The 19,915-nt window shown below is 49.1% G+C and overlaps 1 protein-coding gene across 1 annotated transcript in view; it reads left to right on the top strand.

Moving 5' to 3' along the window:
* CROT (Carnitine O-octanoyltransferase) overlaps positions 1-19,915 on the top strand; it is a 66,268-nt gene that overhangs the window by 782 nt on the left and 45,571 nt on the right. The window contains exons 2-4 of the mRNA XM_084595246.1: positions 186-336; positions 16,225-16,349; positions 17,476-17,654. Of these exons, the coding sequence (XP_084451372.1) occupies positions 189-336; positions 16,225-16,349; positions 17,476-17,654 (452 nt within the window). The 5' untranslated portion in view covers positions 186-188. The remainder of the gene's footprint in view (positions 1-185; positions 337-16,224; positions 16,350-17,475; positions 17,655-19,915) is intronic.

The raw sequence follows: 19,915 nt of genomic DNA, 5'->3' as shown, positions 1-19,915 counted from the left end.
GCCGTGGTCCTGCGCCGCCTCGGGCTCTTTATTCGGGTCACTTTTTTTTCCGCCTCCGAAACGTGGTGCGGCTTCCGAGGCGAGGTGTCGGCCTGGCAAACTTCTTTCCGGTGAGCCGCGCGCGCGCGGTCCGCCGGTCCGGGCATGTAAACATATATATAGAATCTGCCCGCGATTTCCCGCAGGAAATGGATCGCGCGGCCGCTGAGGAAGCTCTGAAGGAGCGCGATCGCCTCTACGTGAGCGACGCGGAAGCGACTTTCTCTCACGACGAACTGCTGCCTGCGCTGCCCGTGCCGCCGCTAAGGCAGACCGTCGACAAATACCTCGACTCCGGTGAGTATTGCTCCGAGTCTTCCCCATCAATTTCGTTTTTGATTTATTTTTACGAGGCCAGTTTCGGACGTATACATCCGCAGAATGTGGAAGCGCAAAACCGAGAAACGAAATAGCGCTGTGGGAAATGATCATGCCGTTTCTTTTCCGTTTTTGCTTTTCTTCCGGCTTAGGTGACTTGACGTCGCTCCATGGTTTTTTGGAAAAACGCAAAGAGCGATGAGCAAAGCGAATAACTGCACAGTGCTCGTCCCTTATGCATGGCTTGAAATAATTAAATTACCTTACTATTTTATCTAAAAATCGCGAAAATGTGATGAAATTAATGTCATCACATTACGGTTACCTCTGAATTTATTAATGGGACTGCGTTTAAATTACTTTCTTGCTTTCACGCATGCGTTCAAATAATAAGGTCATGTTTTCATCGCAGGAGCATGCAAGCTCCAAAGTCGGAGTCAAAGATTTCGTCTTGCCTTAAAAATCCACCTTAATCAACCGTTCGGGGCAACTGAGTCTTGTAGACTAGAAATGCATTTTCGTTCGGTAGACGTAACTCTGATATCCATCACTCGTGGCGGTGTTTGCGTGCGCGTGAAGGTACGCAGCTTTTTTCTTTTTCTTTTTTTTTTTTTTTGTACAAAGTGCCAAGGTCGCGATTTAAACCATAGCGGCATTCGCCACTCGTCCTCTTATGCAGCTTGGCAATCTTGCCGATCCAGGCTTTCAACGCGCCGCTTCTACAATCGAGGCGCCCCGTCCGGCAGATATGTCAAAATATTTTTCGACACGAGGAGTAGCGGCGCATTCTTTTTCTTCTTTTTTTTTTATATAAAAGAAATTTCGAAAGCAGCTATCCTGCAATTTGTTTCATCTCAACCAAGAAAAGGTGTAGTCGTCATATTATGAACTACCGAAAAAGGTAATGAAATGACTAATTACAATCGAGTAATCTCATTACGGCCACATCTGCTTGTCCCCGTCTTTTGCACTATTTTAAGTACTACAAAAGTACTACAGTATACTGTAGTACTTTTTTTTTTTTTTTCTACAGTGAGCACTCTTCTCAGAGGTGATTTGGCAGCGTTGTCTTGTGTCATTATCAAGATTCGTTTGTCTCCCTTCGTATCTTCTCCATCCTTGATAGCCACGGGGGCAGTGGAATAATTTTATGATAGCCCACCTGCCGAGATTAAGTATTCCTTTAAGGGCAAAACGCTGATTAAGCTTGGCTGCCAAGTAGCGTTTTCTGTGCAGCAAGAAGTTTAAGCGGCTGACACTGCGGCTACAACTGCGCAGTTGTCCTTTCATTTTTCGAGATTCCCGTCGCATTTTGCTTTGCGCGGCTTCGGAACGTGAGAAACATAGGCAGGGAAGTTTACTCTGAAGATAGGGCGCGCAACGCTGACGTGCCGCTACCTACGTTAGCAGTATACGGACACGGCACGAATTGCAACGACAGTCGTCAACGTTTCCTTACTCAGTGGCATCTGTGGCCTGCAGTGCAGGGAGTTCAGCTCTTTGTAGTGGAGCGTTTCTTCACTTCGAGGACGGAGAAAGGACAGGCTGGAAGCTACTGTTTTTTTTTTACATATTTATTTTTTCCTTTTGTGTCTTTTACTGCCACAGAAACAAACCCTGTAGTTAATTGCTTTTTGTTTGATCGCAAAGTCGCAGCGGCTGCGTTTCGACGGAGGCTTAAAGAGTGCCCGTGTTAGCACAATGTGAGGGCACGTTAGAAAGTTGGGAACGTTTAAACCAGTGGTCGTGCGAAATTGGTAAAACGTTCCGGTAGAAATGTGCGATTAAGGAGTGACTTTCGATTGCGTTCAACCTCCAGCGTCGCACCCCGTTTTTTTTCTGGCTTTCCGGCAGCTCGTATTGTCTTTTGCCTCTCACGTTTTCTCTTCAGTTCTCCTTGTGCACTTATCCACATCTTCATGGCCCGTAGACTCTGCTTGACGATTTTGTCTGGCGGCACAGAGTTTGGTGAATAATAAACTTCTTTATCTCGCGGCATACACTTAGAGGGATGCGAAAGGCAGGCAATCTCGCACCAAATTATACCCTCTTTAGTGGTGCTTTACGAACAAATGGTGCTCAAGAAGCAGTAGAGGAGGGGAACCTGCCCCAGATATATCTGTTGTGTCTGCCTTCGTTCCATTCGCGGGGTCGGTGACTCGACACGGGCTGGCGTCAGTTTCTGTGGAGAAGGCTGGTGCCGCCGTTGCCGTGGCAACCATGTCAATACCTCCACACAAACTTTAGGCTCCACAGAAACAAACTTCGCGAGAGGGATGGCTGTATAAGTGGTTTCGCACTATAAAAACCGCAGGTGGGTGAAATTAGTCTCCACAAGTCCTCCACAACAACTTTCCGCAAAGCCCACGCGTGGCCACTGGCCACGGAACGTTAAACGCGCATGCGCTACTGTGCCATACTGAGCTCTTGCGTAGGCTGTTTGTTCCTCTGTCTTCCGCTAGCTCCGACGAGGATGTTTTCCGACCCGGCACAAAGGGGCTCAGCGCGCGGCACCTTCCGTCGACGCTCTCATCCACTCCTGTGCGTCGGAATGCGTGCCGAGGAAAAAAGCAGCGCGAAAACGGACGCGACCGCTGCATAGCGAACACTTGGAAATCGGATTTCTAGACAAAGGCGGCAAAACACTTTCCCTCGGCGCTCGTGGCTTGCCTCGATATTTTTTTTTTTTTTTTTCATTCGCACCTGATCGGAGGTGCGGCTCCCTGAACTCACTTTGGCATCGTGTCAGAGTCGCGTAACATTGGACGCCAACTCACAGCAGTCTTCTGACGCAGTTCAGCTGCAGCTTGCCCATCTTCGTTCCTGCTGGCCCATTATAACATTTATTATATAATGTAATATATAATTACATTATATAATACTATATATCGCGGGATTGTTCGTTGTCCCTTTTTTTGGGTTCAAAATTAGTCGCGGGCTCCCATTTGGTCACTTCCCGCCCCGGGCAGCTGCCGTAACGTCAGTGCTTAGTTTTCCGATGTCTCTCACCATGGACGAATAAATTAGGTACCGGCGGCAAGTAGCCTAATTATGTCTAAGAACAATTTGACCCGGGCATGGCTATATAGATATTTTAGCCGATAGTTGGGCGAGTCATCCACATCCCAGGGAGCCAGCCGTACGTGTTTCTGATAGGAAGCGCAGGCTCGTCACGGGCCCCGTGTTCCCAGCTGGCATCAGATGCGAGAGCTGGTTCACGGGGACCAGCGCGGTTTTTTGCAGACTCGAGCGAGCTCTGGAGGGCTGCTTTCTCTGTCACTGTAGTCAGGGGAGCTGGAGGACCAAGGGCAAGTGTCGCATTTCGCGGCAGAATATAATTCGAAAGTTGTCCCCGTGTATAGCAGCCTATTAACTCTTATGATAGCAGCTTGCCAGCAGCAGCTGTAAGCGGCCTGCAGCGGGCATTGCAATCTTTCTTTGTAGTTGTTTTTACTATTCACTATTTCCACGACAAGAGTATAGACCCGCGCATTAAACCGCGAGGGACATTCATTGAGAGGATGCGTTATGCGAGGCACCTGCATTCATGTAAGCGCAGCGAGTGCGCACTCGTTTTGCTGGCGGATGTCAAATGACCTTCGTGCCCCTCACTTCATCGTGTGTCAAGCCTCGGGGAGCCCTCGAATCCGCTGTGCTCATTAGTCTAGCCACACGCGTACAGACTTCATCCACGCGCTCGCCTAAAGTGGTATGGTGGTGTATGCCGTTGGCCTGTGGACTCGGGGATATATCTTTATTCGCGATCTCGAGTCTCGCTGGCTGCCATTTGCCGGGTGGGCAATTTCGGTGGCGGAGGCACTGCATTTCTTTCGACGCCTACACTTAGCAGGCGTCAAAGAAAATTATTTCGAACTCAGGGTCACCACATTGTCGGTGTTGTGCTAACAGTGACACTTTGCATACACTCATGGCGGAGAGGCGTCCGTGTGCTGTGTAATGTCAGTGTTGTTGTTGCTGTGGCTGTAGGAAGAAGGAAAAGAAAATGCACCGGCCTGTTACTGGCTCTGTAGCTGAGCCACCTCCGCTGCCTCGTGCAGATAGAAGGGAATATAGATAAGAAAGAAAAGGAAGAGGGAAAGAAAGGCGCGCGCCGCAACAACAGCCGTCGTCCACCACCAGCGGTGGCGTGTGCAATGACGGCCTAGAACAGATAAAATTTCAGTGCCAGGCTAGCCCCCGCCGCAAGCGGCGGGGACCCACCTGTACCAGCCCCATCAGGGGAGACGTTAAAGAACCCCAGGTGGTCGAAATTTCTGTCCTTCACTATACGGCGTCTCTCATAGCCTGGGTCACTTTGGGACGTTAAACCCCATGAACCAAATAAATAAATGCAATAAGCGGTATGCATGTAACCGACGAACTGTACAGGCAACAGTCTGCGGACCTTGTGTGTAGCTCGTCGAGTGTCGACCTTGGTGTCGGCTAAACACCGTCATGCCCGCTAGTCACTGCACTCGCCGCCGCGGTTATCTGTGGCTATGCTGCCGTTCGCGCATTTTCTCCCTTCCTTTCATCCCTCATTTATGGTGGGCACTAATTAAGGATTGGTAATTCTCTTGTTTCTTTCGATTGTCTTTCGACATTTCTGAAAACACGTTCAGTCACACTAAAGAAGAAAAAAAAAACGATGCAGTTCAGCCTCATACACCACCGTCACGTTTGCGGGCGGAGTCGAAGCTTGTGCTTTGGAGTTCTTCCATTTAACACGCAACAACTGCTTGCGTTCGTCTTCGTGGTATGTGACTCACAAGCAACCGCGCTGTACAGACGTGTATTTCGGCGCATTTTTGCGATGCATAGATCCGTAAAGGGGCCCGCTGCACTGGGACGTTCGTCGCGAGAGCAGACGCGAAGGATAAGCCATGCAACCTGAGCAGTTCGCCGTCTTCTCTCGTCAGACGAGCGAAGCTAGCAGCAGCATGCAGCTGCGCGCGAGGCACCTCGCGAAAAAAAAAAAAAAAGCGAGCAGATCATTGGCTTTTTTTTTTTTTTCTTCTTATAAGAAAGCTCGCCTGTTTTTTAAGGCACGTGGTGAAACAAAAGATCCGCACGATATGCACCTGCGACGGGCAGGAGACTCCGTGGGTCTAACGAGTTCGGACTCTCCTCAAGCGTGGCGGGCGAACGGCTTTGGGTGCTTGGCCCTTCTTGCCGAGTCTGTGCACGCCGAACTGTCGTTGGATCGCGCCGTGCTAGTTTCGAAGGTTGCGTCCGGCCTATATGCGCATGACTTTTAAAGCCTACAGCAGCTGCACCGAAACGTGGGCTGCCGGATGTATAAACACGAAGGTCGCGTCCTCAATCTCCGCAGTCCGCATTTCGACTGAGGTGAAATACCGAAATGTCCCTGTGCTGAAATTTTGGCATACGCGTAAAAGAACCCCGGGTGGCCTAATTAATCGAGACCTCTACTGTGGCATACCTCGTAGTCATAACATACGCCTTTACTTTTCCAGCACAAAAATGCGTGTAAATTTAAGCCGTCTGCGCACGTAAACGACAAGAACAAAACAAAAAAAAAAAAAGTGTGGCGGGCGTAGTGTCGTTGGCAGCGGACCTGTTTTTTAGGGTAGTTTCCTTGTGATTTCGCCGGTACCCTACTTGCAAAAATTTCTTCTTCAGGGTAACTAATTCTAAAAGTGTCCACTCGTGTTTTTTGACCTTAAAACTGGCCTGCATGCTTGCCCTGCCATCTGCTGTGCCCGTTAGGGCTTCGCGGCGGAAAGTTCGCTGATTGGTGAAGCGCGGTGTCGGTCGTCACGTACTGACTGTGCGAGCAAATTACCTCAGGTTGTGCCCTGAAAGAGTGTGAGGTGTCACTGATGTGCGCTTGCAGCTTCAGTTAAAAACCAAGGGCGCAGGTAGAGCATATAATATTATACTGCTAATATTATGCGACTAGCACTAACACGCCTGTGAGGACGCTGAGGGTGAATTACGTCATGGCAAGGGCCATTAATAAAAAGTCAGCCAACGCCCTGCCGCGGCGGTGCAGTGGAGGGCACTTGACTACTGTGCCCAAGGATGCGGGATCGAATCCAGGTCGCGGAGGCCGCTTTTGGATGGAGGCGAAAAGCAAGGCGCCCGTGTGCTGTGCGATGTCAGTGCACGTTAAAGAACCCCAGGTGGTCGAAATTTCCGGAGTCCTCCACTACGGCGTCTCTCATAGCCTGAGTCGATTTCGGGCGTTAAACTGTACGAACTAGACCAAAGCGGCAGGTGCATAAATCGACAGTCGGCGGTGACGCGGCCATTTGGACACTCCAGTTCACGCAAGGCTGACAGCTGGCCGACAGCGCACAGGCATACATCACCTTTGTCGGCTCCGAAGAGTGTTGCAAGGAGGATGATAATCAGTCGACGAACGTCGCGGTGGGAAGACCGGCGAGAGTGTGAAGGCGCAATCGTGGGCGGGTTTCGTCAACAAACGCGATTTTTAATGAGATCGGGAACAACCAAATTTCCCCAGATACAGTACATGGGGAATTACGAAGGCTTAAAATGTAGCCTCAAGGGGTTCTCTGATCAGCTTCATCTCGATCTTGAGCTTGACTGACTCTATACAAATAAATAGTCTACCTATCACAACTTCAACGGCCGCATCTTATTCTGCACTTCGGCGGAGACCCGAGAAATTTCGGAGACCATCCTGAAGTTGAGCCAACGAAGTTCTTTATGATGTGCGCGTATCGCGAAGCATGTTGTGTGTATACGCGTTCGCACTGCAAAAGCGTGCTTGAGTGGTTTGTTAATGGTTGCCTGTTATTTTCGCTTAGGGCGCATCGAGCATCGTGGTTGTTTACTAGCAGTTATTTTTGAAGTGTCGCGTCTTAGCGAATACGATATAGCGGTGCAAAATTCTGCAATGGAGTGTTGGGCTCGGTGTGGGTAGGCGCACCTGATTGTGACAATCGCATTTAGACAAAACCTCCGGGGTTCCACCATGTATCAGAGAGATATATGGGCCTTAGCAGTACAGAGCTTTTTCCGTCCTCGCTGTGTTGCTGCTGTTTATACCGAGGTTGCGCGGTGGTCTCCCTGAGGGTCACAGGCCTGCTTTCCCTGGAACAGTTAAGCAGTTGGTTGAATCGCCATCCAGCTGTGCCGAAAGGGGATCACTGTCGCGGCAGCGGGATCCGTATCCGCTCGCCGCGTTCATTCATGATGAAACCCTGATGAACCGGCTGTTTTGCAGTTTGACTACTTTTATAGCGCTCGCAGGTTGAGTATACTGGCGATGGCGGCTAAATATTGTTCGTTGGGCGTGAAATCTCATACGTGATAACATAGAGCGCCCTTTTGGTGCTCATTTGAGAGCGCGGGAGAGAATAAACTTTTATTGAAAGAGCTGGCGGGAGAAATAGTCCGGACCTTGCTACTACCTACGGCGTTCCTTGCGGCATTGAGCGATTATATTTGGTCGGTTCGGAGTCGCAGGCATAGCGAAAATGCTCTCTTAGCATCCAGGTAGGACAATCTGCGTTTACGCGGTGCCGTAATTAATTAATTAAATTGGTTCACAGGAAGGGAAAGGCGCAGTAACTGTCACACTTGTTTTCCGTGGACCCCTCAACCGCGCCGTAAGGGAAGGGAGGAGGGTGGGAATGAAAGTGGAAAGAGAGAAAGAGGAGCCGTAGTGGAGGGCTACGGAGTAATTTCGACCACCTGGGGATCTTTAACGTGCGCTGACATCGCACAGCACACGGACGCCTCTTCGTTTCGCCTCCATCGAAATGCAGCCGCCGAGGTCGGGTTCGAACCCGGGAACTCCGGCACAGTAGTCGGAGTTCCCGGGTTCGAACCCGACCGCGGCGGCTGCGTTTCGATGGAGGCGAAACGACGTTTTTGTTTTCCTTGTGCACACTTTTTCGCTCTATTGCACTCTTCTGGGCTTCGACGTCCGGGCAGCAGTGGAGCCGGATGTAGCGTTAGCATGCACATTTTTGAACATACGGTGCACGGAAAGTGTATAATTTCTGCGAAAAAAATAAATAAAAATCTAGCAGGACGATTACGAATGATCAAACTTTTGATTTCAAAGTTCGTGTACTAGAACGGTTGCTCCAATCACTGAGTCACCGCAGCGTTGGTTCTACTGGAATGAGCATCTTAATTCAGTGCCACCAGTTATACCCCCAGTCTTGCAAAGCCGCTCGGCTTAGCTTGGGTGAAATGCTTTGAAAATGACACCTCGGTGTTCTTTGTTCGAAGATGCCCTCATCAGTGATCGCAACCAATTTTGTTGTACATGAGTTCCAGCTTTTAACTGCACTTTTTAACCTGCAAGTGGGAAACTATGTTCGAGCTGAAAAATTAGTTATGTGAAACAACGTTCTAGTTAAATTTGGAGCCTTCTGTGCGGAGCATTGCTCGGCATGTATGTACTATGACATTCACAGCGCCAAGCGACGAATAGCTCGGAAGGCGGAGCAGGCTCTGCATGTGTTGCATCATAGGGAATAATAATATAATTATATACTGTGAAGCAAGCACAGGGAAAAAGCCAGGATTGTAGCTTGATGAGCTCTCGCCTCTACAAGAAAAAAAAAAGAAATTAGAGGCTCTTTTAGATATCTCTTGAAAGGAGAACGTCGAAAGCCTGCCCCTCTCTCCTATCTTTTGCCTGTCACCGTTTGCCTCTTCCCTTCTTTTCCTCTTACTATTTGCATCTCATCGTTTGTCTCACCCGCATATTTACTCATTTCCAGTCACTTGCGATCTTTGCAAGATCGTCGTTCGACATAGTGATCGTTCCGTAGTCATGCTGGGACATGCCTAGTCGTTATCACTCATAGCTAACCGTATTTACCCATTTCCAGTCAGTTGCGGGCATTACAAGGCGTCGTTTGGCATATTGGCCGTTCCGTACTCATGCTGAGTCATGCCCAGTCATTGTATTCATTACCACTCATAGCTAAACATGTTTACTCATTTCAATTCAATTGCTGCTATTACAAGTCGTCGTTTGACATACTGGTCATTCCGTAGTCATGCTTAGTGATGCGTAGTCATTGTGGTCGTTACCACTCGCAGCTAAGCATGTTTATTCATTTCAATTCAGTTGCGGTCATTACAAGCTGTCGTTTGACATGTTGGTTGTTCAGTAGTCATGCTTAGTCATATGCCTAGTCATTACCATTCATAGCTAAGCATATTTATTCATTTCCAGTGGTGGTGATTACAAGTCCCATTTGTCATACTGGTTGTTCCGTAGTCATGCTGTCATACCTAGTTATTGTAGGCATTACCACTCACGGGTAAGCATGTTTACTCATTTCCAGTCAGTTGCTGTCATTGCAAGCCGTCGTTTGACATACTGGTCGTTCCGTAGTCATTTCTAGGCATTTTATAAAATATCATTTTATTAGTCATTATTATTATTTATTAACTCTATCGATATCTATCATATAACTTTTATGCATTGCCAATCACCATGAATCGTTTTCATTCCTAATTTCCCTCCTCATACATCCGTTATTGGCAAGTGACACATGAACGCACATATCCGACGCACAGATTCCGCGCACAACTCTCGCGCACGGTGTTTCGTTCCATGAGCCTAGAAAGGGTTTCGCCTTAAAAATACAAAATTTGTAAGGAAAAAAGTAGGGAGAACGATATTAGCGTATACCAACGTAGAGCAAAACGCAACGGCATGCAGGCAACGAAATGACTGTAACAAAATGCAGTTTTGACACAGGCAACACTCCTAACAAAATATATAACATCAAATGCATTCTTGGTTCGAAAATTACTCCGTTGTACTATTCTCTGGACGAGAGCTTTTGATGTCTCACGGAGGGGAAAGGGTGTTTGCAAAGGCAGCACTCGCTTTCACAAGCCATTTGTAGACACAGAGTGTTTCGCGTAAGTGTTGGTGCAACCTTCGCGCCGAGCTTATTCAAGTAATGATCGGGCCCTTATGCAGCTCTGGTATTATCGAAAAAACGCCAGCGGTTACAGATGCTGTTTATGCTGTTTCTAAATCGGTAGGCGCGCTCTGCGCCTGTGCTACACCTAATGGCGCAATGACTTCCTACGAGCTGAGCGAGGACGGCAATTGGCAATCATAGCTGTGCTGGTGATAGCCAGTGTCAGTGTAGAGTGTGTGTGCTGCTTGGACGACACACCGCAATTTCTTCAGTATACCAAGGCTACTGTTGAAATTCTTGGAGGAGACCGGTTTTCCGGAGCAGCAGTAGTAATATTTCGTTTGTACTATGCAACATGGCCAACATAGTGTGAGGCTAAATGCCGCCTGAGAGCTGGCGTTGTCCTACTTTGCTCGAATCTGCTTTCATCTTTCGATTTCGTTTTATACTGCCGTATATGAATCAAATATTTTCACTTCGTGGGGCGCATCGTTTACAAAATCCTTCACGTCTTATTGCTGCAACGTCTGTCGCTTTCTTTCCTCCTTTCTTTTTTTTTTTTTTTCTTTTTTGTCTTGCGGGGTTCTCTCAAGCGTGTCAGAGTCGACGCCTGTACTACAGACCGAAGCCTGGGGAACTCCGTCGACTATTCGCACGCATCGGCGACCCTCACTTCAGCAAGTGATAGCTCCACACCCAACTCTGCTTCGGTCGGCTGCGCCGAAGAGACCGACGCTCGGCTTGGGTGGCGGATCTCGCGCCACGCACGCATTGGTTGCGCGTAAAGCGAGTCGGCTGTGAAGCGGGTGAAATTTATGTGTTTGATGCAGTTTGCCGGCAACTTACCGCGTTACGTTTTAGCTAATATACTCCATCGCCGCCCCGGGCTTGTTTGTAAACAAGAGTTGGCTGGCGAAGACGGTGATCTCGCTATTACGCCACAAATTGCTGAATTGTACGCAGTAGTGTGGTGACGCCACGCTTCGCGGATTCCACAGTGGGTCCTTGATTTCCGGCGCTCCTGTACCTTGCCTTTCAGACCACGCTGTCTCTAATTACATCCCACGCTGATGAGGGGGTTGTTAGCCCCTGTAAGAAAATCAGTGCGTGACGGTTTTTCTACGCAGAGTACCATCTTCGTCTCGGGTGCAATCTCTCGGATGAGGTAGACCGTTTTTCGCTCGCCTTACCAATTCTCACCTCACGGAAGTGCGCGTGCATTAAGAGGAGGACGCCGTTCACACGCCATGTGTGGCATGAAACCGCCAACAAGAAAGCTTGGGGCAGCCTACTTTTTTTTTTCTTATTTTTTTTTTTGTAGTTCCAGGCTCAGGTTTTCTTTAATGCCCTTGCATGTTCCATGTTCCCCTTCATGGATCACTGCCTTGTCGTGGCGGAGGGGCTTGCGAAACTCGATGAAGTCGTGAGCTCTGCTGTGTAGGGCCACCCAAGATAGACAGGTCACGGCAGAGAGGTCTGACAAAATGTGATTCACTGGAGAAGGTAATGGCAACCCACTCCAGTATTTCCTGCCAAGAAAACCCTATGGCCAGTCGCAATACCATTAAAGATATGGCGCCGGAAGATGAGCCCCCCAGGTTGGAAGGCGTCCCACTTGTTACTGGGGATGAACAAAGGGCGATTCCTAGTAGCTCCAGGACAAATGAAGCGCTGGGCTAAAGCCAAAAGGACGCTCAGTTGTGGATGTGTCGGGAAGCGACCGGAAAGTCCGATGTTGCAAGGAGATATATCACATAGCAAAATGGAATGCAAGATCTATGACGCAAGGTAAACTGGATGTCGTCAAGCGAGAAATGGACAGATTGAACATTGATATCTTGGGTATCAGCTAGCTCAAGTGGACCGGAATGGGAGAATTTAACTCCGGCGACCATTATGTCTTTTATTGTGGGCACGAATCCAAGAGAAGGAATGGAGTCGCTCTCATAGTAAACAGAAGAATGGGCAAAGCAGTGCTAGGGTACAACCCCAAAAACGACCGAATGATTTCACTTCGGATCCAAGGTCACCCTTTCAACACAACAGTTATCCAAGTCTATGCACCGACCACTACTGCTGAAGAAGCTGACGTTGAGAGATTTTATGCGGACCTACAATGCCTTTTAGACCGCATCCCATCATCAGACGTCGTTTTCCTCATAGGAGACTGGAATGCTAAGGTCGGGAGTGAAGAAATATCTGGAATTATAGGCAAGTTCAGTCTTGGCGAGCCAAATGAAGCTGGGCAGAGGCTAGTAGAGTTTTGTCAAGAAAACAACCTGACCATAGCGAATACTCATTTTCAACAGCACAAGAGGCGCCTGTACACATGGACTTCACCGGACGGTCTGTACAGGAATCAGATCGATTATATTCTTTGCCGGCAGAGATGGAGAAGCGCTATACAAGCAGTAAAAACAAGGCCTGGGGCCGATTGTGGCACCGATCATCGGCTTCTTTTGCCAAAATTAAGCTTCGATTGAGGAAAACGCAGAAAACTAGAAGGCCTTTCAGATATGATCAGTATCAAATTACATTAGAATATGCTATGGAAGTGAGGAATCGATTTCAAGAATTAGATCTAGAAGACAGAGAGCCCGAAGAGATGTGGACTGATGTTCGTGATATAATACAAGAAGTTGCTACTAAGGTAGCTCCAAAGCAAAAGAAATGCAGGAAAGCAAACTGGTTATCTGAAGAGGCTTTGCAAATAGCTGAGGAAAGGAGGGGGGCAAAAGTTATGGGGGAAAGAGAAAGATACAAGGTTCTCAATGCGGATTTTCAGAAAATAGCAAGGAGAGATAAGAATGCCTTCCTGAACATACAGTGCCAAGCAGTTGAGGACAACAGCCAATTAAGGAACACAAGAGCTCTGTATAAGACAATCAAAGATATCAAAGGAAGCTTCTGTGCTAAGCTGGGCGTGATAAAGGACAAACGAGGCAAGGACCTCACTGAAGCCTCAGAGATAAAGAAGAGGTGGCAGGAATACACAGAACTGTACAAGAAGGTCCCGAATGTGCAAACCCAACATAAGACGGTTGCGATTACTGATCTCGAGCCGGGAATCCTGAAGAGTGAAGTTGAATGGGCCTTAGCCAGCCTTGTTAAGAACAAAGCTAGCGGAATTGATGGCATTCCAGCTGAGTTGCTTCAAAACCTCAACCATGACGCTGTTAACATTCTGCATACATTATGTCAGAAGATTTGGACAACCCTGCAGTGGCCACAGGATTGGAGGAGGTCAGTTTACATCCCCATTCCAAAGAAAGGCAGTGCCAAAGATTGTTCCAGCTACCGCACGATCGCGCTTATTTCGCATGCTAGCAAGGTGATGTTGAAAATCCTCCAAGGAAGGCTGCAGCAGTATGTGGATCGGGAGCTTCCGGACGTGCAAGCTGGGTTTCGCAAGGGCAGAGGAACTAGAGATCAAATTGCCAACCTTCGCTGGATCATGGAAAAAGCAAGAGAGTTCCAGAAACCCATCTACTTCTGCTTTATCGATTATGCGAAAGCGTTTGACTGCGTAGATCACAGCAGATTGTGGCAAGCTCTCCAAGAGATGGGAGTTCCAATTCACCTCATCTGTCTCCTCAGGAACCTGTATGAAGGACAAGAGGCCACAGTCAGAACTGGGCATGGTCTTACTGATTGGTTTCCGATTGAGAAAGGAGTGAGGCAAGGCTGCATACTGTCGCCCTGCCTATTTAACCTATAGGCAGAGTGCATCATGAGGAAGGCCGGTCTGGATGAGTCTTCAGCTGGAGTGAAGATTGCTGGAAAACGTATCAACAACCTTAGATATGCGGATGATACCACTTTAATGGCAGAAAGTGAAGTGGAACTCAAGAGACTTGTGATGCGCGTACAAGAAGAGAGTGAGAAGTTCGGGCTTAAACTGAACATTAAAAAGACAAAGATCATGGCGTCTTGCCCTATCAAGTCCTGGAGCATCAATGGACAAGAAGTGGAAGCTGTGACAGATGTTCTCTTCTTGGGCTCCAAGATTACCTCGGAAGGAGACTGCAGCCATGAAATTAGGAGACGCCTGCTTCTGGGAAAGAGAGGAATGGTTAGCCTTGACCGCCTAGTAAAGAGCAGAGACATTAGTCTGCCAACCAAGATCCGTATAACTCGTGCTATGGTCTTTCCAGTTGTGATGTATGGATGCGAGAGTTGGACTGTAAAAAAGGCTGACCGCTGAAGAATTGACGCGTTTGAATTGTGGTGCTGGCGAAGACTCTTGAGAGTTCCTTGGACTGCCAGAAGATCAAATCAGTCGATATTATTGACCAGAAACCCTGACTGCTCATTGGAGGGTCAAATTCTAAAGTTAAAGCTCAGCTACTTTGGTCATCTGATGAGAAGAGAGGAGTCGCTGGAGAAAGATTTGATGTTGGGAAAGGTTGAGGGTCGCCGGAGAAGGGGTAGGCAGCGAACGCGATGGTTAGATGGCATCCTCGAGGCACTGCAGATGAAGTTATGTGATGTTAGGAAGATAGTGAGAGACCGGAAAGCGTGGCGTGACATGGTCCTTAGGGTCACGAAGAGTCGGACAAGGCTGAACGACTGAACTGAACTGATGTTCCATGTTGGACATTTCCTTTCTCAACGCGAATTCTGTCCTTTCATTTTATGTTGCTCGCTCCTGAGAGTACTGTGCCTAGTACAGTCGGCTGAGCCTCCAACACTTTCTGCGCGATCATTTGAGTCACGTTAGCGCCCGGTGCCAGTGGATACATTAAAGGCCGTTTCACATGGTGCGACGCGCACGAAAAATTTCGGTCCAGTCGCAGTGTCGTTGCGGCGCAAATCGCAACAGCCCTTTCACATGCTTGCGACACCAGCGATTTCTGTCGATGCGGCACGAGCGGCGGCACCATCATATTTTACGAACAATAAAGGTAGAACACGCGGAAGATTAAATGTAGTATTTAATTTATGTTATTTATCAAAATATAAAACAATTTATGCAAAATAGACATTTTTAACTTTTTCGTTTTGTACGCAACTACGTACAACAGTCACATCAGGCTGAATTCCATAGGCTGGCGGCTGTCTCGTTCGCAACGATCGCTGCGACGGGAGCGGCGTGCGACCAACATGTTGGAAGTCTGCCGCAGCCGCTCTGCGACAGAAGTGGCGTGCCCTTCTGTCGCTGTGCGGCTGAAATCGCACTCTGCTGCGGCGAGAATCGCATCATGTGAAACGGCCTTAAGTGCGCCCTGCGCGACTGGCGTCACTCCCGCCTCTCCCCTGGCTAGGGCGCCTCAGTGGCCAACGCTAAAGCCGCGCTGTGAATTCTGGCGTGCGGAGTCTTAGCAGTGACAACCCTTTCCGATTTCTCTGTCCCCACGCCTCGGACCGTTCTCTCTCTCTCTCTCTGCTGGCTGGCACTACCTATTGTTTCTTCAAGTACTGACTTCGCACCAGAAAGTGATGCATGCACTATAGTGACGAGGAGAAGAGCGCTGTGTTAAAGTTCCCAACGCCATGTACTGTTTTCGGGAACACGATTGCAGCACGAGGCGTAATTACCGGCCTAAGATAAGCAGTTTACTACTTCACGCACTCCTCTGTTCCACGTCTTTGTTCCATACTTCACGTTCAAATCATGTCTCCCGAGACGGGGCGCATTGCTGGAATCAGACACAATCAATTATATTGTCACGAAGACAGGGATTTAGGGGTATCGGCAACAGGGGCAGATACACACAGTCGAGAGAGAGGTTCCCGAGAAACGGTAGCACGAAGACACAAGCTCAAGAGTCCACAAGGGTTAACTAGCCGAAGCGCGCGAGAGTCTCCAACTTCTTTGTCGTTTAAGCGCTACCTCGAACCGTCAGGTGGCAATATCGCTGCGTCGCTAACGCATAATGTTGTGCCCTTGATTGTACTTCTGGCTTACAGGCTGGGGGATTTATTGTTCCCAAGTGTGAAGTCCACGCCCTTTTTTTCTTGTTTTCTTCCGCAGTTCGCGCCGTTGCGTCGGACGAGGAGTACGTGCTCACGGAGGGCCTCGCCGCCGACTTCGAACATGGCGTTGGTGCGGAGCTCCACCAGCGGCTCCTGCAGAGGGCGCAGAAATCCAGAAACTGGGTAAGGATCCGGGGCAGAACGAGAGAAAGGAGATGGCTGAACAGTATGCTAGAGCACTGAACAAGGGCAGAGGGGGAGCCTCAGTTCGCAAGCCGAGCCAACGTTTGGACAAATGGACTTTTCTTCGTCTGGGCAGCGCGGTCATCACTGGCGGGGGTTTAAATACACGTTTGCTCCCGTAGAAGAAAAGCCAAGGAAGGGAGAGGAAGAAAGAAGTAGGGCAAAGAGTGAAATAATGTTTCCTTGGTTTGAATTTCGGACCCTGAAGCCGGTGATCCTGTGGCAGAAAATAAAGCGGCATGAGCAGGAGAACTACAATGCGCAGTGAATGACGAGTCAGTACCTGAAGCATGTTCGATGCTGACACGCCTTTGTAAGACACACATGCGCGGCATTTCTAATCCGCAGTAATAAAACTTACATGTTGACGAACTGCAACGCCTCTGCTGTTTCAACCGGGAGTAATGACACCAGCATGCGGCTGCGTAAGCTGTCAAGTTCATTCCTTTAGGGTGTCCCGATACGCGCGCCCCCCCATCACACCAAGGGCGCGCGCGTCGAGGCACCCTACGTTCCTCTGAACTTCCTTGAGTGTGCGCTTACTTTGTGTGTCGGGATGGATCACTGACACGCAGCATTCATCGGCCGGCAAAGCTTTCATCCACAGAGAGGTCCTTATTCGGGCGGTATGGGACCGTCTCGCCTTCATTTGAACCGTGCCATGCTGTACAAACTGTCAGTAGAGTTTGCCTTCTGAACTTCTGCTGCGGTGTCCTCCCTTCATTCCTTCCGCAACCGACACTAACGGCGCTAGTCCCTGTGCCCTATCCTCGGCTGAAGCACAGCAGCAGGCAATGCGTGACCACAGTTGTAGCCGCACCACATCTGTCCGGATGTTTCGCATGGCAGAAATATATGAATTTGGGTTTGACTGTCCAATCTGTTACCGCACAAGCGCCCCTTCGTTATCTTAAAGGTCGAAGTGACATCGGTAACTTCGAAAAACTATAGACGTGCATGGTGCAGGGCCGTTGCTTACAGGATATAGGGTGTAACGGTGGATCGCAAGCATGTGTTGTGTGATCCTGATGACGCCTCGTCTTCGGCTCGCGTGTCCCTCTCTCAGCTGGAGCAGTGGTGGGAGGACGTGGCCTACCTGTCCCAGCGGCAGCCCCTGCTGCCCAACTCGCACATGGGCGGCACGTTCGCCCTCTTCGAGGACGCTTTCCAGTTCCAGGGCGGCCGAAGCCTGTGGGCGGCGCGAAACGTCACCTACTACCTGCAGTTCTGGCTGCTCCTCAGGAAGTGAGTATATCCGCCTTCGAATCGCTCCACGGGACAGAGAACCGGCAGCCGGCGTCCGCTGACCTCGGTTCTGGTGCATAGCATAATGCATCCGTGGAAACTTGTACATTTCCATTTTGACAAATGTTAATTGAACACTGAGCAGGAATTAGTTTGCTTGCGGCGATAGAATATCAGCTCCTAATCACGAAAACACCGCTCTTACTGAAAACAAATCTCTTGTAAAGTTGGCAAGAGCCATAACTGAAATACAGGTATCGCCGCCTCATCCCAGTCTCGCCGTGACGTACAAATGGATCTCGGAGGCTGACAAATTAGCAACTAGGTTACGTGTCCTAATATTAAAGGTTTCCTTTCGAAACTGGTGGTGAACTTGATATTATCGCTCAAATAAAACAGAAAAAGAGACAGCCTAAATGCTGAAAGCCAAATAAAACCTTTAGTTGGCGGCGCCATGGGCGGTAATTTGTTTAGGTATCGTGCTTCACGCATATCCGCCTTGCATACCAGCGTGTTTCGGTTCTGACGTGCGTCGATTCGCAAGTGCTGAACAGCGGAGAAAGACCATGTGCTCCTCGGACGAAGTTCTCGTCTCGGCACGCACATCCGCGTTTAAAAAACCACGTATGAAATTTATACGTGATTTATACGCACGCGAGAAGACCTGGCGCCAGCGCGCCGGCACGACACGCGAGCACCAGTTGTTCGAGCCAGCGCCTACCTGCAAGCCTCGACCTAGCCCTAGCAAACGAGCTCGCCTTACAATAAAGCTCGCTATAATCTTGATGGAGTCTGCGAGGACTGATCCTGGAGCTACGCAGCCGTACCCTCGCTACCGCGATGCCAGGTGACACCATCCAACCAACCGCTTTGCCACCCGCAACCTGTCCCGGTGCGCTTCGTCAACGGGACCCCGCCATTTTCAGGGGCACGGACGACCGTGATTTGGAGGACTGGCTGTCATCCTACGAACGAGTGAACGCTCACAACCGGTGGGACGACGGCATGAAACTGATAAATGTTTTCTACTTGACGGATGTGGCGAACCTTTGGTTCAAAAACCCCGAATCGGACATCGCCACCTGGTCCGCTCTCAAGACATCTTTAATTGCCCTCTTCGGGCGTCCGGCCGTGCGAAAACTTCGCGCTGAACAGCGTCTTTCCTCTCGCACCCAACATCTCGGTGATAGCTTCACCAGTTATATTAAGGACGTCCTCAATCTATGCAAGCGCGTCAGTGCATCAATGACAGAGACTGAGCGCATCAAGCATGCATATGTGCTTAAGGGCATTGAGCTAGACGCCTTTCACATGCTTGCAGCCAAAGGCCCCACCTCTGTCTGCGAGATCATCAATATCTGCCATGTAGAAATTTCGTAAAACATTCTAATTTCCTGACACTCTCGAGTCTGTCGTCGTCTTGGAAAGCACATTATTCTTACTGCTCGCACATAGCTATTTCTGGCGCATCAATTCTTGGCATAAATCATAAGTTTCTCACACTGCTTTCGCGGCGCCGGTATAATTCAGTTTCATTTCAATTCCTCGGAGTGGACAATACGAATTAGCGATTGTTAGGTCTGGAAACTCTTCTCATCGCCACGGCGCCTTTGGCCGCCGGTACCGCATTTCGACAGAGGCGATACACAAGAGGGTCCCGCGTGCTGTGCGATGTCAAGGCAGGTTAAAAAGAACCCTAACTTTCCGCGTATTGATTTGCGGTTAATCCGGAGATGCGCAGTGTCAACGAGGCGTTGTTTATATCACGACTTTCGGGCCTTTATTTTACGCAGCGAGCCGGCCGAGTGCATAGCTGTTGGTGGCGCTGTGGATTGTACACCAAATGCTCATTTTCAGCCGAAAGCGCGCGGTGTCCGTGCCTTGCGTGAGCAGCCTTTATATTAGCCGGCGTTGCAGTCGACACAGAAAAAAAAAATAAATAAATAAATAAATAAATAAATAAATAAATAAATAAATAAATAAATAAAATAAAATAAAAAAACCATTGGTTTTTGACATTTCACGAAACGGTGGAATCGAGCTTCGCGGTCTCAATCTCAGTCGCTTACTTTAACACGAACAGCACGCACAGGGCGCTCAAATTTCGTAAATGGAAGAATACGAGCTCCCGTGTTTCTTGTTGAAGTGTAGGTGACTGCAATATGTACATGTCCCGACCTCGGTGGCTCAGCGGTGCCGGACGGAGGACCTGATCCCGGCCGTGCCTCCCCCGTTTTCTTGGAGGATGAGGGCAAGTGTAC

The sequence above is a fragment of the Amblyomma maculatum genome, chromosome 2, assembly GCF_055883805.1.
Source record: "Amblyomma maculatum isolate TAMU_Amacu chromosome 2, ASM5588380v1, whole genome shotgun sequence".
NCBI classification, from domain to species: Eukaryota; Metazoa; Arthropoda; class Arachnida; order Ixodida; family Ixodidae; genus Amblyomma; species Amblyomma maculatum.
The sequence above is the reverse complement of the archived record's forward strand: the minus strand, read 5'-3'. Positions and strand labels throughout refer to the sequence as shown.